At 34.9% G+C, this 21,325-nt stretch overlaps 1 protein-coding gene across 6 annotated transcripts in view; it reads right to left on the bottom strand.

Moving 5' to 3' along the window:
• Nucleotides 1-21,325, bottom strand: part of Srsf11 (serine and arginine rich splicing factor 11) — a 35,539-nt gene that overhangs the window by 9,133 nt on the left and 5,081 nt on the right. For 2 of the 6 annotated variants that reach the window (XM_027949473.3, XM_027949483.3), the window contains exons 1-7: nucleotides 16,583-17,008; nucleotides 11,450-11,583; nucleotides 7,593-7,702; nucleotides 5,899-5,991; nucleotides 5,046-5,095; nucleotides 3,256-3,383; nucleotides 1,621-1,702 (exon numbers count right to left, since the gene is read on the bottom strand). In XM_027949473.3, coding sequence (XP_027805274.1) covers nucleotides 1,621-1,702; nucleotides 3,256-3,383; nucleotides 5,046-5,095; nucleotides 5,899-5,991; nucleotides 7,593-7,702; nucleotides 11,450-11,583; nucleotides 16,583-16,779 — 794 coding nt within the window. In that variant the 5' untranslated portion in view covers nucleotides 16,780-17,008. Of the gene's footprint in view, nucleotides 1-1,620; nucleotides 1,703-3,255; nucleotides 3,384-5,045; nucleotides 5,096-5,898; nucleotides 5,992-7,592; nucleotides 7,703-11,449; nucleotides 11,584-16,582; nucleotides 17,010-21,325 lie in introns of those variants that run through there. The other 4 variants (XM_027949474.3, XM_027949475.3, XM_027949477.3 and 1 more) reach the window with 4 other exon arrangements.

Raw genomic sequence — 21,325 nt, 5'->3', positions numbered from 1 at the left:
AGCAAATAAACTGAAAGCTATTCTGTGGTCTTCTTTATCATTAATGCAGTGGATGTTTCTCATTACCATCTCTAAGAATGAGATGGTCAGGGAGAAGTTGGGTGACAGGGAATAGAAGACATCACACAGAACACTTCTAAAATAATCCATGAAGATACTAAATATAGACATGGTATGAACTAGGTTTCAGAAGAAAAAAACACAAGGATATAAGAACCAAGTGGTACTAAATCTGAAAATTAGCTGAAATAATTGACAACTGGGATATCACAATCTTATTATTTATTTATTTAATTTTTGGAATATCACAATTTTAAGTACTACCCTGCCAGGGCTTAGACTAGAATATAATTAAGGTAATTTGAACAGAGAGTTTAGGTAAAATAAAGAATGGCTGAAATGGTTGGTGGTAAGTTATCAAATGCAATGTTTCAGAAAGTATAACTTATGAAACCGTTTTTTGGGGTCCACATGGTCAAAATTATTTTCAAAATAGTAGTGATTATATGCCTTTTTCATTGTCTTGATATTTGCACTAATGACGCAACAGCATAAGGAAAGGTACTGGCATTTTCTTGTCACAAATCAAGGTAATGGCAAATGTACTGTACCAATCATTGGCACTTCTGTATAAACTTGTAAAAGAAAGATAATGCTGCTTCTAATAAGGATGATTTGATGAAACAGTGAAAATTATTAATTTTATTACATCTAGTTCTTTGAATAAGTAGTATTAATTCTTGAGTAATATTTAAAGTATGCATAATCACTACTGATGCTGATTAAAGTACAATGGTGTATCAAGAAGGACTTGTATGACTGAGTTGAATTAGCTGCCTTTGCCTTCTTGTAAAGATTAAGCTTGGGGAAAAGTTCTATTCAAAGTCTGAGAGATAACTGACTTTATTAAGTTAAAAGAATTTTATAAAAAGTTCATTATTATGGTTTCATTTCCATATGGCAATTACCTAACTATCACCTGTCAAATTTTGGCACTTATTAATAAATTGTCTTCTTTTAAGCTAAACATTACAGATTTGCAAAGCAGTAAAAACAAAACCACTGTCTCCAGATGTTTATAAGTGTAAAGGATTTTGAAAACTGGACTGTAGAGACCTAATATATTTATAGAGGGAAGTTATATGGAAAAAAAAACAAATTTAGTATTACTCTAGATAAGTGAGAGAATTGATACTATCAACTGGTTTATCCAGTAATTCATAAAGTATAAAAAATAGCAAGTTATCACTTGCAAATATTCATACATTAGATGTACGCAGGTTCCTCAAGTCACCTTCCAATTTAAGTTTCAGAAAAAAGTTATAACTAGAGTTCAATTCCAAAGTTTCAAGTCCAGTGATCTTTAAACAGTACTAAGTCATTTCGATATTCAAGTCCCAAGGCCTTCTGACCACCCACAGATTTTTGAGTTTAACAGTATCATAGATTTAATTCATATCTTTCCTCACTTTATATGTGTGTGAGAACTCATTCATATACTGTTAATAGCAATGGTTACCAAAATATACTTTAACCAGGAACTAGTCTGCAAACATCAAATTCAGAAATACAGAAACTACCTCTGTAAAAGATATAACTGACTTCAAAAAGCAATCTAACCTGTGTCTAGAAGATGAGGGAGTCCGCCTCCTCCTAGAACGTGATCTTGATCTTGAATGCCTTCTTTTTTCTTCTTTCTTATCTGGATTTTTTTTTAAATTAAAAAAAAAAAAAAAAAGGAACCAATATTTAGAAATCATCTAACAGAAAAATTACTCCCATTCAAGAGTTATTCAAAGAATTTCTTATTACTTTAATTTTATTTTATTTACTTATTACTTTAATTTTCAGCTTTTACGTATATACTTATGTCACAAGTGATCATTTCATAATCCACTGCTGAAGCTTGTGGAAATGACACAAATAATTTAGGCTTTTGATGGATCTTTATTATTAGATTTCTGATTCTCAGCTAACAGTTCCCTTTACTATCTTACTTGCCACAATTAGAAGACTGTGAAGGTATTTTCTACAAATCAATAAAAAGGGTTATCTTTCACATAGGTGATTTCTGATTTGTTCTTTAGAAGGTTTGAGTCCTTTTTTCCTTTTTTGGGATTTCTTCATAAATACAGCTATAATCAGTCAGATTAATGTTTGCTTTGATTTTCATGTGTTTTTCTTTTTTGGGGGGCAAAACTGAGTATGGAACCCAGGAACACTCTACCAGTGAGCCACATCCCCAGTCCTTTTATTCTTTAAACTCTGAAACAGGGTCTTGCTAAGCTGGCCTTGAAATTGTGATCCTTCTGAGTTACCAGATTAAAGGTGTGTGCCATTGTGCCTAGCTTACTTTAAAGAGCAAAATAAAAGCACTGCAGTTTTCATATGTGGATTATCATTAAAGTGACAATAAGTTCCTCTATCTTTCACATTTAGGACCCTCAATTAACAGGATCCAATCAATAAATTCCCAAAAATCTCAGAAAAAAATAATTTATAAACCATTTAACTCATGAGTTTTCAACTAAAAGCAGTTTAGAGGACAAGTGCCCAAGAGTTCTGAGTTACAAAGAACCATCTGTGTATCCAAAGCTTCTACTGCTTTCCTTGTGGCCTTGGCTACTTACTGAAAATTTAATTGATTAAAAGATAATCTAGGCGCTTGGGCTGTGGCTCAATGGCAGAGCATTTGCCTAGCATGTGTGAGGCACTGTGTTCGATTCTCAGTACTACATATAAATAAATAAAATAGAGGTCCATTTACAACTAAAAATATATATATATATATATAAAGAATAAGACAAATGATTTTTTTTCAAACAAAAGAGGAGCATTTCATAGGCTCTTCTGATTAGGCTATACCAACCTAGACAAATAAAAATGATCAATAACAACCAAAATATCATACCAGGTATTACTTAATCCTAGGCACTGCTGACATTTTGGAATGGTTCAGTATTGTATGTGGGACTCCTGTTCACTGTAATAGGTCTAGCGACATTTCAATCTCTACTTACTAAATGCAGTTGGTACCAGTGTGACAACCAGAAATTTCTCCAGATATTTCCAAATATGCCTGGGTGGCACTCCATTACATGATCTTTTATTTAACAGAATTTGCAAACATCAAAAAAACAAAAACAAAAACAAAAAAAACTAGAGTATTATTCAACACATTTTTACATGCAGGCCATCATCATTTGTCAAGAATATTAGTTTAATTTCCAAAAAAATTGCATAAAAATATTTTACCTGGTTCAATAGCAGCAGAAATCAAGGACTGTGCTTCACGTACTCTTTTCATAGCTTCCTCTATTTCTTTACTAGAGGTATCTGATTTCAGATTTGGTGAAACCAGACCAGCAGCTACATGATTCAACCTAAAACACAAAGAAGAACTGAGGATAGAAATATTTTAAAATTCAACCCTACACTTAAAATAAGTAGTATACTTTAGTTTCATGTAACATAATTTCAATAAACTATTCCTTGAAAAAAAGGGTGGGGGATTCCATAACCTCAATACATGATATATAGTAGCATGGTTTTGAATATTTATAATAGACACCTCTATTTTTAATGATTCACACAGATCTGGAATTCTGGAATAGTAAAATACTTTTTTATTTTTGCTGAACATTAACTTTCCATAAATAATTTTGAATATGGAAATGCTGAAAACCAAAAACTTTTTTAAAAAAGAATTCTACAATATCTTTGTTGGGCTTTAACTTTTAAGTTTACAAATGGGGAGAAACTGAGGCAATGGACAATGGCCCATCAAAGTTACACATGACATTCTGACTGGAGCCAAGTGCAGTGGTGCATGCCTATAATCCCAGTGGCTTAGGAGGGTAAGACACATCACAAATTCAAATCCAGCCTCTGTAACTCAGTGAGAGCCTGTCTCAAAATGAAATATAACAACCGCTGGTTATGTGGCTCAGTTACTGATAGCCCCTGGGTTCAATTTCCAGTTACACACACACACACCAAAAAAAAATCAAGGGAAGGCTAAAGATCTAAAGATGGCCCTTAGTGGTTCATACATGTTAAAAAAAAAATTATAGACACCAATTTAGTACAGTAGATTTGAGGAAATGGTGGGAAATGTCATATAAAATAGATACAGAAAGAACTTCAATCTATTGGTGACATTTTAAGTTGGATGGTGGGTACATGATTGAATTGGGAGGGGGGCAGTAGTACGGGGGATTGAGCCCGGGGCACTTAACCACTGAGCCACATCCTCAGCCCTTTTCCACAGTTTATTTACAGTAAGGGTCTCACTGAGTTACTTAGGGCCTTGCTATGTTGCTGAGGTTGGCTTTGAACTCATGTTCCTCCTGCCTCAGCCTCCTAAGCCGCTGAGATACATGAGTTTGCCACTGCATCTGGCCCCGTTTGAATTTTAACTATAAGAAAAATCCCCAAAGAATGTGTGAGCTATTGATTATGCAACTTGCATGACTTTGGTTTGGGATAGTTTTCCCTTCAGCTTTGCTTCTTTAAGTCCTACTATCCGCAGGGATAGCCTTTGATCTTCAAAATAAGTTTTCCCTTTATAGTAAGTTCCCTAAACTAAACATCTCTGTCCTTTCCCTAGTTGAATGCACATTCTTTATTTTAAGTAGGGGGAGGTGGAAAGATTACTGGGGATTAAACTTAGCAGCACTTTACCACTGAGCTACGGCCGTGATCCTTTTTGAGGCAGGGTCTGGTTAAGTTGCTGAGGCTGGCCTCAAATGTGCCTTCTGCCTTATCTTCCTGAGTTGCTGGGATTACAGATGTGCACCACTGTGTTTGATTCTAGGATATTTTTTTATGTTACTATTCTGGTATAAGCCATTTATATTTATTATGAAAGACCCACATTACACTAAAATAAAACCCTTAATATACGTGGGTTTCCTTCTAGATTTCCCTCATTTCTAGAAAACAATATGTAACATATGCCTTGAGAACATGTACTTCTATCAAAAATAATGATACACTAGACATTCACACACACTATCATGAATGAAAACAAACAAAACCCTTACTTGGGATCAACAGTGCTCATAAGCTTCAGCAACTGATCTGCGGCAAGAGACTGCAAAAAACCAAAAAATTAGTAAAGAATACATGCAACAAATAACGATGCTATTTATTTTCTCAGTACACTGAAATGCACTGAGGCAATTTTGTCAAACCTATAAAAAGTAACATGCTCTATGCATGATGCTAACAAACAGAATAAAACACAAGCTACACATTATTAATTTTTTTACAATCCACATTAAAAAAATAAAGACAGGTGGCAGTGTATTTTTTAGTGGCTACTGTACTGAATAGAACGGCTTTAACAAGTTATATGAAGAGTGAGAGCTAACAATTTAGATTTTACAGAACTACTTCTTGATTGTTTTTAGAGGGAAATGAACATTTTAAATACACATGTAATAAAACTCCAACTTCTTAGTATTAAAAGATTGCTACAAAACAAGGATTAAAAAAAAAGAGCTAAATTTCAATGAAAAAATAAAACGCATCAAACCGAAACAAAACCCAAAAATTTGCAAGAGGAAAATAACTTATGAAAGCATGTCCCAATCAGCTGGGCATGGTGGCGCACACCTGTAATCCCAGAGGCTTGGGAGGCTGAGAGGAGGATCATGAGTTCAAATACAAAATAGAGCTGGGGTTGTGGCTCAATGGTTGAGTGTCCCTTAATTCAAATCCTGGTACCAAAAAAAAGCATGTCCCAGTTACTGACTGCATGACATACTGATTTTTGTGTTAACTACCTACACACCTATTTTCTACTTTAAACCCCTGCTTGTGAAATGCAAATGAACAGTTAATAAAACAAACTTTCTAGAAAAGTAGGCCAAAAAATAGAATAAGAAGTTGTACCTGAGAGTTCAAGTTTGCTCCAGGAAGCCCAAGTGCAGCAAGGGCAGGATCAAGAGTAGGAGCTCCCAAAGCAGCCAATGGAACAGCGCCAATCTGTAAATATTCAAGTTTTGTTCATTAAGACTTTTTTTGTTCCTTATACCAATGGTTAGCACTTACTTTAAGTGCTGTGTTTTGTGCTACTTGAGACATCACTCATTTCTCCTTGACTGACTGACTGCCCTATTAAGAATGCTGGAAGGATACTGAGGAAGTAATTCTGTGTCTCTTGATTATTCGTACAGTGTCACGTGGGATACTCAGTGGCCTTTACCTCCCATATAGTTTAGTGCCGTCTCCTTGAATAGTTTCCTGGTTTGTTCTACGGGAATCCAGGAAAATCACTACCCTTTCAGAATCTAAATCTGTTCAGGAGTCTAAGTCCTGTGGTCTAAATATGCTTCTTCCTTGTATTCTTTCTGCCTCAGCAGTGTTTCTCATACTATGATTCCTGTATTCATTAGATTTCCCCTACTGCTTCCCTAATAGTTATTATTATTTTATATTAAATTTTCCCTGTTCAAATTACTATGTGGTTCTATTTCCTGCCTAATTCCGATTAGCCCGTAATTTAAACAGACAGAAATCTTGTAAAATTCTGAAACTTTAGAAGCAGTCTTTCTCCACAAGAACTGTGCTGAAAGTTCATCTAGTTTCATATACTATCTGGTCAATACAAATCATCCAACTCTGTAATTTAAGTATTTACTAAGTACAAGTGAAATGCTTTGTTAATACTAATAATTATTATATAAAATTTTATACATCAAAAGACACAGAAATTACCCCTTTATCGTCCCATAGGCAAGACAAACAAACAAAACTACAAAACCAAAGCCAAGAAGCTAAGTACTAATCAAATTTATATCTAAAATCCAGGAGATACTGATCTTTTCCATGATTCCATATTCTACAGTTAACAGAACCAATTATTTATATAGGAAAGATGACATGATAGGATATTTTTATAAATTTCTAGTTGAGGCACATCATTCGCTATTATTTTTAAAAGCCCTGTATAATCTCTTGGAGTAGTTAAAATATAGACATTTCAATGCCTTTCTGGCTGGGGATGCAGCTCAGTGGTAGAGCATTTCCCCATCATGCATGAAGTTCTGAATTCAATTCCAGCACTACAAAAGTAAAATTCAGGGTGCTTCTTAAAGCATTACCAGTTAGAATCATTATTCTAATCAACTTTACTTTCCTGAAAGCAAACATCCCAATCCAGATTTCAATTTCATTTTCAAGCCACTTTCTTAATCCCAACCCCACAATAACAGCAAAAAAATCAAAGGGCAATTGAAAGCTTCATTTAAGCAGTTTGAACTTCAGCTTTATTTTCCTTCCTGGATCAAATGAACAAATTTGTAATGGCATGTTCTCAAGTGTTAACACTGAGGAAGATCACCCACCCCTGCCACAATTACTAATAGGTTGTTTTGAGATATGTACAAAACATATTTTATAATTTTTAGGATGTTCTTAAAGTACAAACTTTTGGAGAATGTCTCTGTAGTATTTGATTATACTACAGTCCTTTAAATGATATTGCTCTATGTGCTAGAATATTGAGAGCACTTAAAAAGTAAAATATACTTTATCCACAGTTCTGGGTTTCTTTCCATCTTTTCAGAATTCAAGAGAACAAGTACCTGGGTAAGTGGGTTAGGTGTAGGCAGGAGTCCACCACCAGGCAGAAGACCTGCCACTGCATTTGCTGGTGCCAACAGAGACAAAGCCTTAGTCTCATCAGGAATAACTCCTGCAGAGAAATATCCCTGCATGAGAACACATTTTTTTGTAAAACAGAAAACACACAAAAACACCCAGAAAATGTCTCCCTGATACACCACCTGAGTTTGTTGAAAGTACTTATTGTTCGCTAAAATATAAAGCTTGATCTCTATATGATTATTTATCATTAATTTTTATGTCAGAATGAAACTTCAATGTGTGAAAATTTGTTTCCTTTTTGTCTACAAATGGTTAAGTTTCTAGAGTAAAAAAAAAATAGCACAATACACACTACTTTTTTGTTAACACTGCCAAGATTTCATCACCTGTACTCGATTTTTAAGTCATGAACCAAACGTAAGCAAGCACAGTCGGTTCTCCAGGGGTGTGCTCTCAACTTTCAAAAGCTGTTTTATGAACAACGACTCGTGTCGGCTGCTTCACTATAAAGCACACAGAAAAATCAAGATACACAAGACAAAAAAAGTTTGATTTAGGGGTTAATAATATGGTACAGTTACTATGATTTTTTTTTACACCTACCATACAAATTTTGTAAAAATTAAGAGAAGAAAAGTATGTAAAGGAAATATTCTGTTGGAATCAAGCGTAGGGCTTTTGCTGACTCATGAAAATGAATATGAATGTTTCTGAATACACACGGAATGTGTATGTGTGTGTGTGTGTGTGTGTGGGGGGGTGGTAGTGAGTGAGAGAGAATAGGTAAAACAACATGGCACATTCCTTACCTGTACAGTAAAATGCTTTATGTTCCAACATGTGCCATGCTAACCATACCAAAAAAATGCTACTGAGTGTCAGTTCAAAAGCTAACTGAGCCAAACTTCTTATGCCCCAAATGACATGTGTGTCTGTTTTTAAAGCCTAATCTGTGTATTCAGATGAAATCTAAGGGTCCTAAGACAAATATTTATGTAGACAATTTAAATTCTATCCAACAGCAAAAGCCCTATACAGATGGATTAATCTGTTAATGTGCCCAAGCCCCCAAAATGAGAGTTCAATAATACAATTAAACTACATATTTGCAAATACCAGTAGTATTTCTGTAATACATATTAAGAAACTGCATCTCATCATAAAACATACAATATGTACAGGGCACTTAAGAGAAACTGGATAAGCTGCAGAAGAAAACTGTTGGGTGGTATTTTCAGCAGGGCCTGGTATATAGTTCAGGCTGAACCAGGGAAAAGAACTGTAAAACACAACAACAAAAAAGAAAAACCACTGTTAAATAAAGGTAATGGTTCCTTCCACCTATACTGAGAAGTGCCGATAATATAAACAAATGTATACTACACAGCACTGTTATCTTGCTTGTGTCAGAGCTGTCATCAATTTAGATACCAAGAGTTATGGAGGGGAAGGGGGAGAAGATCATTTAGATATAGGGCATTTATGCATCAATATTAACAAACCTACAAAGATTAAGGGATAATTTTGCATGCAAAATTATGTCTCAAGAGGATATATTAAGTATCAACATCTTAGTCAAATTAGTGCATTTGCAACATTTCTGGCCAACTAAAATCCTCTTGAATTTATTGTGAGACACCTGATAGAAGATCTGCATCCATAAAAAAAAAAAAAAAAAGTCATGCATCTGATCCTCTGATTAAGAAAAAAAAACTATTTAAAAATAAAACTACAATTTAAAAATAGCAATGAGGCCCCTCACCAGTTAATTTTCATGCGTCAAGAGTATTTTTTTTACTGCTGCTTTGATAGAACCATGAAATACTGCATGAATGTGTAGAAATGAAAGAAAAAGAAACAGACAAAAGAAACAAACATTAACCAAAGGAACCTAAATAACCCCCATATCCATTACTTTAAAGAGTTCCTTCCAAACTGGCTATATGTTTTATCAATTAAGACTGTTCCTTACCGTAGACTTTTTTGTCTATTGTTCTAAAACAACTGACCAAGAGCCAACACCAAAGTGTAAGAGCTAAAACCAGAGTGAATGGTGACAAAGGAATTGAATACATCAAATTACTTAGTGGAGATAACATGAATACAGCATATCATACCATAATTAAATATAGCAAAAATAGATTTCAGAACAAAATACTTCTGTAATTCTCTTATGTATTCCCCAACCTCACTTTCAAAACCAGATCTGAAAAATTACTGGGACCTAAAAATATTTATGAAAGTCAGTTATATGATATACTGTATTATGTTCCAGGGTTGGGAACTGTAACACTTTGCCAATAAGCATTCTTTAAATTTAATGGCTAACTCAAACATTTTGCATATTACTCACATGGTTTGACCCTTGTTTCAAGACCTATATATATTTTACTCATCCTGAATTGTAAACTCTGTAACAATTTTCTGTTGGTGATTTAGTCTTATCCTATAATAGGCACAAGTGACATAAAAGAAATGCTTAACCAAAACATACTAACTCAAAAATTATCTATTTTTAAGAACCTTAAAATTGAGCCCATACAATTTAATATTATGGAGATAAATGTACTCATTAAATAGCATGCCTTAACCCATCTCTGAATATAACTTAATTTCTTTAGAAAACCAGAGGCAATTTCTCCAAATTTAGACATTTCACAACTTTTACAAGGTATATGGTGTAAATGTTCACATTTGTATTCAAAGATCCAATAGCATCTAAAATCAACAATAACAAGATTCTGCTTCCACTGACCAGTTTATTAAACAAAGGGGAAAGCAAGTAAATCCTGGTCAGTAAATTAAATCATTAACTTCAAATCCATTAATTTTATCATGTGATTTCTTTGATCAAAATTTATAGTTACCAAAAAGCAAATCAAGTAGCAGTACACTGGGAACAAACTAATTATAAAATATGCCTTAGAAATTTTTACAAAATGGCATTAAAATAGTGTTGTCTTGTCACAGTGGCTTTTTTAGATCCAAAAAACCTGCTCATATTTTTCTGTCAAATTAACAGCCTAAAATGTAAAAAGAGAGAAAATGTAGTTAACAAATGATTACACCAGGAAAACACTTGGGGGACTTGAGTGCTTGCTGGCCTTTAGTTAATGTCTAGAATCCCCTGTAGCTGCAGAGGACCCACTGTTTTTCAGTCATCTGGAAGGGTTTTGCATTTGCCTTCTCCACTACAAAAATCACACACACAAATAACAGAGAGAAGAATTTATTATTTAGAGATATTCTAGAAAATATAACAAGAATGAACAAGAAAATCTGGCATAAAAACAAAATACCCAGTGCCCATCTGGCACCTAAGCTATAGGAATTCTTGAACTTTCACAAAAACCAGTATCATTGCAACCCTTGGTATACTGGAATTCAACGTGGGATTTTTTTTTTTTTGGTTTGTTTTTGCACAAGTTATCAGTTCAAGGAAATAAGACTAACCTAGTCACTTATTTAAAACAAAAACAAAACAACATGCACTTGAAGAACTTTTTCTTTTTTTTTTTTTTTAGTTAGCCATTTACCTTTGGGACTTTTTCATAAAATCTAACATTAACCAAGTAGATGTATCTCAGAGTTACAATTAGGAGTGGTTTCAATGAATGTGAGAGCAAAAGATAAGATTCTTTTAAAAATATCTGATTTCTAATTATTAGAATTAAAAAAAAAACTGCAAGTAAGAATTATGTACTGCAGTATAACAAGGGTTTCAAAATGTTAATTGCTTAGATTGTAACATGCTACTAGTGCTCATTCTACAACTATACTGAAGTAGATGGTCATCTTAGGATGCCCACACAGGTAGTTAAAACAAAGCACAAACCTTCTGCATATGGTACGACTATCAAAGCTCTGTCAACGAATACAGTATTTGTCAGATGCTGTGCCACAACTGCTGAGTCCGGATCATGGAACTTAACAAAGCAGACACGAGATGAGACTGGCAAAGGTGAATCACTAAAAAATAAACAAAAAACAAACAAAAAGATTATCAGCATAGACACAAAGGTTGTTTGCAAACCAATGCTTATACCCCAAGTAAAATAATCAGAAAAAAACATGTAATTGCACATACATTTCTTTTAACCAATCCAAAAGAAAAATAATGTATTGTACACTAATGTAGACAGTTGCACTGTAGATAAATACTCATTAATCCCTATTTAAATCTACAATGTATCAGGTTAGAAAGAGTTTTCTTAATCTCAAAGTGAGATCACAAAAATATCAACATGCTTTTCATAATATCAATGTTGTGGTGCTGAGGATTGAACCAAGGACTAGGCAAATGCTCTACAATGGTCCACATACCAGCTCTCATACAAACTATTTGTTTAGTTTTGGTTTGGAAACCTTTCTTTCTGCTAATTTCTCAGGGTAAAAAAACTTAAGAATTTTCCACTTCAAAAATAAAGACTATCATTAAGAGGTATATCTGAGTTTTCTTGACCTGCATAATGAACTGGTTCCATACATTGATGTTTTTAACCGATAGCTATGACTCCTAGGCACTTTCAACAATTGGGTCTTTTTTAGGTTGGAGCACTTTCAAAGAAAAATTTTAAGCACACAAGGGGTGCTTAAAGTTTTAGGCACCTGTTCACCCCTGTATTACTTCACCAGGTGAAAAGCTTCTTTCCTCAGCAAGCTGCTTCCTCAGATAAAAGAAAAAAAAGTAGGCTTAAAAAAAAAAAAAAAAAAGGGTTCCAATTTCCGTCATAACACTCCCTGTGAAAGGAAAAGATTAAAAAAAAGGCAGGGTTTTCAATCCTACATCAAGTTATTTGAAAACCAATGCCCAAAGGCAGTAACAATCAAATTGTTCTTGGTAACACATTAAAAGCATCTGTGAGGGAAAAAGAAATCCAGGTTCTCAGTTCTCCTTTAATTAAATGAAGATTTCTAGAGGAAAAAGCACTGAACTCTTACTTGATGTCTGAAATAAGGTTCTTCTTACCCAGCAGTCATTTCCTTAAACCTCAACAAAAAAAATCAAACAGCTTGGTGAGGTGGCTGGCACACACCTGTAATCCCATGGACTCAGGAGGCTGAGGCAGGAGGATCATGAGTTTGAGGCCAGCTTGGGCAACTTAATGAGACTCTGTCCCAAAGTCAAAAAAAAAAAAAGGGCTGGATGTATAAGCAGTAGACAGCACTAGAGTGCTTGTCTAGCATATGTGCACATGCACACAGCAAGCACTCTCTACCAATTCTTTACCACTATTGTTATCTGATTAAAAGAAAAAACAAATACAATGATAAAAAAATAACACTGTTAAAGAACATGTAATGAATAGTTTCTTCAGAACTGCCTATATGTTCAGTTTATTTCCATTTACTGGGTAATCTTTTGTACTCTGGAATTTTGTGCAAGTCTAGATGACACAGGGACAAATGAGAAGATTGTTAGGAAAAATCCTGTATGATGTTTTTGTCTTCCACCTTAAAAGCTGATAGTATTGATTTTGGGTGCTCGGGATCCAGCCCAGGGCTTCATGAGTACCAGGCAAGGTACTCTCCCATTGAGCTACATTCTCAGCCCTCAAGTTATTCTAAAGTGTCCTCTGAGGGCCGTTTCATAATCTTCTAGGATGCATACATATAATTCAAAATCTTGATATTCATCTAAAGCTCACTGAATCAGTGAATTCCTTTTATAAGAGTCCTGATTCTTAACAAATCCCAAGTACATATTCACAGCCACTTAAGTTGGAGAACCTCTGGTTTAGGCCACCCATCCCAGGCTTTAAACTCTTACCTTAACACTGTGCCAACCACTTCTGATTGTAGAATTTTGAGCTTATAGAGCAAAGTATCTCCAAAGCCCCCCCAAAGAAGCATATGTAAGAAAGATGACATTCACCTAAAACTTAATCCTACTGACCTATAATATATAAAGAAATGCACAGCAAAATGTTGCATTAAAACAAACATTTCTTCAAATTCGAATTAAATTCTTTTAAAATATATTCAGTGCTACAGTAGATGTTACTGTATAACTGACATGCTTCACTAGGATCATTAACTAATAAGCACTCCAATTGTATTCTCCACTGTGAAATCCCACTAAAACTAAACATTTAGTATCTACTTAAATAATACCACAACTCACAAATTGCTTCACTAAACCAACAAACCCCTGATCCAATGGTAGGGGAAAAGTCACATATTAAAAGAGTTCAAATGCTAGTTTTGACACCGATAGCTTAGCTTGGGCAGACAAAACAACCTATGAGAATTTCAGTTCACTATTTGAAAATAAGGTCAAGTACACCTTCTGGGTTTGTAATGAATAAGGTAAGAAAAATTCTGAAAGCATCTTACAGTAGACAAACAATGCTGAATTTCCAATATGTTTCAATAACTAGTCAACATCACAGTTTAAGAAAACAAATGTAGGAGACAATGATAGATGCTTTCAAATAGTTGCAGGGCTGTTTTCCTGTCCTGTGAAGATAGACAACATTTCTCTATGTAATATCACAGGCCAGTAGTTTTTGGCTTTAAGGAATTGAAATAACAGACAAGTCCAATAGCAAAACCAAGCTGGACACCTTCTCCAGTAATCTACATGATATAATCCCAGAAAAATTTCCCCAAAATAGACATTTAAAACTGAAGCATTTCACTAGGTGTATATGGTACATATATGTACTTAAAAAATGCCTTGCAGATAATGTTGATGAACTCAAGAACCTCATTCTAATGACAGGGAGAAGGCTGAACTTACCTGTCAATTGGTGACAGGGGCAACAGAAAAAAACCCAAGCAGTGCTAAGTAGTATAGAGAAGATACAGAGCAGCCATATTTTTAGATACAGTGGTCAAGGAAAGATTCTCTGATTAAAGTGACTATTGAGAAACAAATGGAAGCGCGTATGTCAAGAACATTCTGGGAGAAAAGAATTCTTGGCAGATATGAATGCCTTCTTGGGGGAAATTAAAAACATACAAATATATCCAAATGACACACACAAACAAACACACAAAATCAGGTGAAGATGTATTCACAATAGAGCCATTCAATCTTATTCCGTGTTAAGAAAATATTTATGGAGTGATGAGCCAATCTGTACCACTGGGAGCCCAAAGCACATTAATCCTGGCAAACTACTGATAACTCTAGTGAATTTATAGAAATCATCAAGTATTATCAACTTTTCAGATAAGACTAGCTATTGAGAAAAAGTAATAAAGGAACAAATAAAACTCAACATTAAACAGATAAAAATTAACCATCAATAGTACTGCTCAAATCTAGAGGCCCACTAAGATATATACCAGTCACTATATTTTCAGAAGAAAATGATTGTATGTGGGAACATAAAGTAGAGAGCCAAAGAGCATTATTTTATCAATATTTATCTTCTAATACAGGGAAAGGAATCCTCCAAATGGACAGCACCCCAGGTCACATGACTGGATGAACAACTGCCCAGCAGCTATCAGGGTTATGATGGACATACCCATTCACCTGATTACAAAGGAAAAAGGCAGATTCTTGTCCATCATGGCTTCCTCTAAGATACTGCCCACTCATTAAGTAAAAAAAAAAAAACGAACCAGTAAAATGCCCAAAACTTCTTTTACTTTTTATAAATGCACCATAAGGGAGTATCCTCAGAGAACAAAAAAGCACTTTAAAGTCAGCAACTATATGAAATTCTTAGGAACTTGTGGAAGTGGAAGGAATTATGTAGCAAACTGAGCATCTCAAATTATTTTATTACCCCAGTAATAAAATATTCAAACATATCACTTATTTCTTGTCATTTTACTATTAATGTTACAAACAACTTAATGATACATTATGAAAAAGCTGAGTATCAGCAAAACATCCCTTTCTATAGCTCATGTTATGAATTTGTCCATTATAAAAGAAGTTTCTGTTCAAAATAACGTGTGTCCAAAACTCCACAGCACATCTGAGGCAATAACTGAATCCTTTCTCCACATGTACATTTTACTTAAAAATCAAGAACACAGCAATTTGAAGTCTTTGGAAAACAGAAAGTCATGAAATGTGATAATACTTAAATACTTCATTATGATTTGATTTTATTATTCTATTGAGCAGAAGTGTACAAAAATCAATGATTTATTACACCAACCACAACAGATTTCTTGAGGATCTCAATTTCGGGTTTAGAATTTAAGTGACATCATAAAACTCCCAATAACATTTTTCACTTTCATCTAATAAGCATTTACAAAGAGCACACAATTGTTTTTCAAGTGTTTGCTACAATACTTTTTCTTCATAACTTTTTAAAAGGACAAAAAAGTCATTACACTCTAAATCAAAATGTCGACATTCTATAAAATTCGTTCTTAAGAACAAATGAGAAATATCTTAAATCTGTACATTAAAAAAAGAAAAACACTAGGACTCTTCATAATCCATTATGTGTGTGTGCATATGTGTAGATATATATATAAATCAAGTATTCAGGCTCACTGAATTAATCATCTGTCCTGTCATATTCCCTGGGTCAGAATCACTTAAAAGCAATACTTAGCAATAAATAGCGGCCTACAAATTTTAACACAAACTTAACGCTGGCCTGAATAGTTTTGTTACTTTTCTTCCAAAGACCGCAGAGAAAAAACACACCTTGCCTTTTTTAAAAAATGAATTTAACCTATACGCGAAATGACAAAAGACAGATTGTCTTGCTTTATCCCAAAGCAACCGACCACGTTGGCACAATTTAAGAGAAAAGAAAAAAAAAAATCCCCAAATTAAGAGCCAGTGTCTCCTAATCACTAAAAGTCTTCTCTGCTCTCTACATTTTTTTGTAGGCCTAAAACGCATCTTTTCGTCTATAAATGCAACCACCGCGACCAACTAACATAGCCTGGCAGGGAAAACAGCCACAGGGCCTACGGAAATGGTGTTGCTTAGGCCCAGGATGGGGCGGCGTTAGCAAAAACGGTGATGGTGGACGATACTCACTCCGGCGGGAAGAGGCGCAGTTCGTCGATCTTGCCTAGGAAACCGAAGAGAGTCCGCATCTGCTCAGAGCTAGCGCTCGGGGAGACATTAGTCACCTGGATTACCTCGGTGCCACCGCCTCCGCCGCCACCTCCGCCACCCGGCCCGCCGCTGGGGCCCGGGCCCGCAGTGCTGGGGACGACGGTAGTGTTGCTCATGGCGCTGCTCGAGTTCTCGCTCCTGCTTTAACACATCAAACACACAACAAACAGTGAGAGGGAAAGGGAAGAGGAACCGGTTCACGAGAAAGGAAAGAGGGGTATCCGATGCTACAGCCACTGCTGTTGCTGCCGCCGCCGCCGCCGTTTCTCCTCCCCGCTGCACGCCGGGAGGAGGGGAAGAGAGCGCGCGAGTTCGAGACCACGAGAAAACAAACGACCGCCCCCACCTCGCCTCCAACCACCACCCTCGCGGACCCCAGCTCCCCACAATGCTGTGCGGCGCACGGGTGCGTCACCGTCAGCTCCTCCCCGCGCAGGCGCAGCAGGTCCTGCCCGCCGCTGGAGAAACGCAAGAGGGAGCGCGATCTGACGGAGAGCGTATTCCCCCTTTAGCTCCTTGTTTTTCAGAAGGCTTTTTTTCCCTTCTGCTTCTTCGAAAGCATTCACTTCCTTACAAAAAATTGCGTTTTAGCAACTATTGTTATTCAACAGCGCCCACGATATTTCTTTTTTTATAGGCTATCATCTACAAATTTTTTGAGTTACTAATATTTCCATCCTAGCAACCAAGTTTTTCCTCTCACCACTTTCAAATTTCCTGGAATATTTACTACAAATTTCCGTAATATTAAACTTATGATCAACTGAATAATAATTTTAAAGATCCTTGTAGGATTTAATAAACAACTACTTTGAATCACTGGTATTTGTATCCACAGCCATTTGAATTTCTGGGGAAGAGTATTCCAGATAAGACGAAATAAATTACAAGTTTGAAGCTTTCAAATATCATTGCTCCGTCGACCACTGCTTTCCACTTTATATTTCAAAGGGAGAATTACAAAAAGATCTTGTCATAGTGAAATAAGTATGCACAAGGCAGGATCACTTAACTCATCTTTGGGAGTAAATTAGGGAAAACTTCTAGTTACATTTGAATGTCAAATGTTATAATTTTTATTAACAGTTAATGCTATTTCTAATCAAAATGCCCCCCCCCCCCAAGTCATACTATGGAAAAGTACGTGTTTTCTGATAGGCTTTTAAAATATGACTTAAAAGTTCTCCATAATACTTTGAAGACCCAAAACGTCCTCCTGCTTGTAGGTAGGGAACCACCACTACACTACTACATTGATAAGAAAATTTAAACTGATTGATAGAATGCCAAAAAGATGCCTACGAATACCAGAGAATAATGCTTAGGCAAATCTTCAAAATAATACCAATCCTCTTATGGTACCAATACTATAATACTATAAAGAACAGCTTTAGTTCTTTCCAGTCTCAAGCTTGTGAAAGATCTTGTGCATTTAGATCTAAGTTCTTCATGTAATACATCTATATACAATCACTCTACTTGATGGATACCATTTTCCCAGTTACATAATGCAGGTCACTTGTTTTTTTGTTACCAACTTTTGTTTACACTAATGGAAAAGATGGTGATATCGTGCCTATCCACACAATTCTGCAAATCTTGCACAAGCAAAAGGCCTTTTTATCAAAATTAGTTGTCTTCCCCTTAACAAATACTTTTTGAGAACAGGGAAGGCAAATATTAACTTTAGTGTTCCTGATCTCCCTGTTCATCACCCTTCTTATCAAAGTGACAGGTCTTGATATGTTGCCTAGGCTGGCACCAAACCCCTGGGCTCAACTGATCCTTCTGCCTCCGCCTTCCAAGTAATTGGAACTACAGGCGTGCACCTTGGTGCCTAGCGACCAACAACATTATACTGGACCAAAGACAGCATGTGATAAAAAACTTACTGAATACAATCATGTGCTAAAAACTTTACAAGTGCTTCAAACAATGTGCTCTGTCTTGTCAGGCAGGTAGCTCATTACTAAGGTATATATACAGGATGTGCATGCAGAAAAGGCTGGGTGAATGAAGACAGTAATGTTAACTGTGAGCTTTAAGGGGAAATTTAGTTGAGGTAAAAAATCTCAAAGTGAGGGATATAAATTTGTTTTCCCCTATAACTATTCAGATCAATAAGGAAAACCCTGGAAATAAATTACTACTTCTATAAATTTGTGAATCTGAAAAACTCATCTGTAGATCTACTTTATTTTCTATCCCTAACTTATAAATTACACAATTATATTTCTGTTCTAGTTCTAATTCTATAAATTTAGGTAATTCTATAAACATTACCTGTTTTAAAATAAAAATTGTAAATTCCATGCTTCTTTTTCTTCTTTCTCCATCTAAACGGAGAAGCTAATAAGTTAGTACCAGGGGACTAACAGGCGGGCAGATGGACATGGACAAATACACACACACCAGAACACAACAAAAAGCCTACCTAAGTTTATTTCCAAATACATCTTTTGCATTGTTTATACTGTCTTCCAATAGCAGTGATTCTGTCTATATGTTTAAAAAATGATAGAACACCTTGAAATTATAAGCAAAAATATGTATGTGGTAATTTGTCACAGCCTTGTTTTCATGATTAACAGAGGAAAAAAGTAGTAGTAGTCTAACCATTCAGATACTGCTTCCAGGGGCTGGGGTTGAGGCTCAGTGGTGGAGGGCTTGCCTAGTATGTGTGAGGCACTGGGTTCCATTCTCAGAATTGCATAAAAATAAATAAATAAATAAATAAGATAAATGTATGAAGTCCATCTACAACTGAAAAAAAATTTTTTTCTTTTAAAAAGACACCATTTCCAACATTCTTATGCACAGTATTCTCAGCTATAATTAGAGCTTGGGGGAAAAAAATCACAGTTGATTTATCTGTACAGATTAGTTTTCCTTTTTGGATTGAGTAGGGTCAACAGAAACATTTAGCTGGGGAACACTGATTACTCGGTACAATTTTTAAGTTATATAAGATTCTTTTGGAATTTCAATTGAGCAAAGGCCATTTGAGGGAATATTTCACAATTAAAAAAAAATCCACTGGGGGGCATTCAATAGAATTATATGTATTGTTAAATAGTTTCTAGCTTTTTCATATTAGCTTTTCTTAATCAAGGAATTAGACATTTGCATCATTTGACCTTTAACTTCTTTTTTCTATGCTGTAAAATTAACGTTCTCTTCATGAAAGAAAATTAATTTTAAACATTTACAAAACTGAAAAAAATGAAAGTATACTCAACTTAGTAATAAGACTGAATGCTTTTAAAATGGCCTTTAATCCTTATAACACTTAAAAGGTGCCAGAGTGATTACTAACACAGGCCCCAGGGTCAAACTAATGGGTTTCCATTACCAATTAAAATAACTGTGACTTCTGGCTCATTACTTTGTACTTCCATTTCCTTATCTGAGTTATGGGGAATAGCAACTGGCTTAATATATAAAACAAGTAACAAAGGGGCAGACAGGTATTAAAAAACCAACCAACCAACCAGGTATCTCACTTCAAAGCCTATTATTTCCACTATTCTGTGTTGTTTCCTACTACTGCTTATCATAGTAACTCTAGAAAAAAATTAAACTTGTGAAATGGGACGGAATAAAGATTAGTTTTGAGTTCTCAATTATCTGACTCAAACCTCTTATTTTGAAAAATGAATGGCTGTCTTCAAATGGGCTCCATTTTATACTATCATTCTTTTTTTAAGCTAGTACCTTGGGCTATTCTAACTTCATAATTCACATGGAAAATATGAATAGGAAGAACCAATTTACAAAGTGTAGTTTCTTACTTTAGATTTTATATTTTAACAAAACATGTTAAAAATTGTAAAGTAATGTGTCAAATATTAAAAATGTAAACTATATGAAGGTTAAAAAAAAGCAGTCCTCTATTTTACCTACCCAATTCCCATTCCACTCCCTATCCATGTTCTGAACTATCATAATAAGTACTACTACTAATTAACCACGTGATCTCCCTTACCTTTATATAAAAAATAGAGACAATGATACATATAACTTTAAGTTTAGCTTTAAGATTATAAATGCTATAGGGATAAAGCAGAGTGCCTAGCACACAGGCATCTAACATAAACTTACAGGAAAGTCAATTTCAAACTCTACAATTTCTTCAACTTTTCAGTGGATAAATACAACAGTAATACCGAACAGCAACACTTATTAAACAGCATTACTATCAAAATGAAATTGATATGAAAATACTATATAAGATGCTAAGTGATAGCAAAGATGTGAACTGTAATGATGCACTCTCTCCCTTAAGAGGCTGTTGCAATACAAACATGACAACAATGTAAATAGGTTTCACATTTTCATAATCATTTTGACTCCAAAGCAGCACATTACCAATTGCATGCATAGGCAGATGATGGCTAAACAAAATCTTCCCTTTCTTAATAAATCGCAAACGTTTCTATAGAAAATTCTTTTAGGAAGACTTCACTTAACTTTTCCACATTTTTTGAGTAACAGTACTATTCATACTTCCAAACAACACAAACACCTGCACATTTCCTTGAATAATATTAAATGTACTGTGGCATGGATCAGAACAGACATGCAAATGACCAAAGTACAAATTAAAAACTACCAACAAAGCAAAATATTACTAAGTACCTGAAATAATCTGAACTAAAAAAT

This window comes from Marmota flaviventris, chromosome 10 (assembly GCF_047511675.1).
Source record: "Marmota flaviventris isolate mMarFla1 chromosome 10, mMarFla1.hap1, whole genome shotgun sequence".
Classification (NCBI taxonomy): domain Eukaryota; kingdom Metazoa; phylum Chordata; class Mammalia; order Rodentia; family Sciuridae; genus Marmota; species Marmota flaviventris.
Note: the sequence above shows the minus strand (reverse complement) of the source record. Positions and strands in the feature narration are given on the sequence as shown.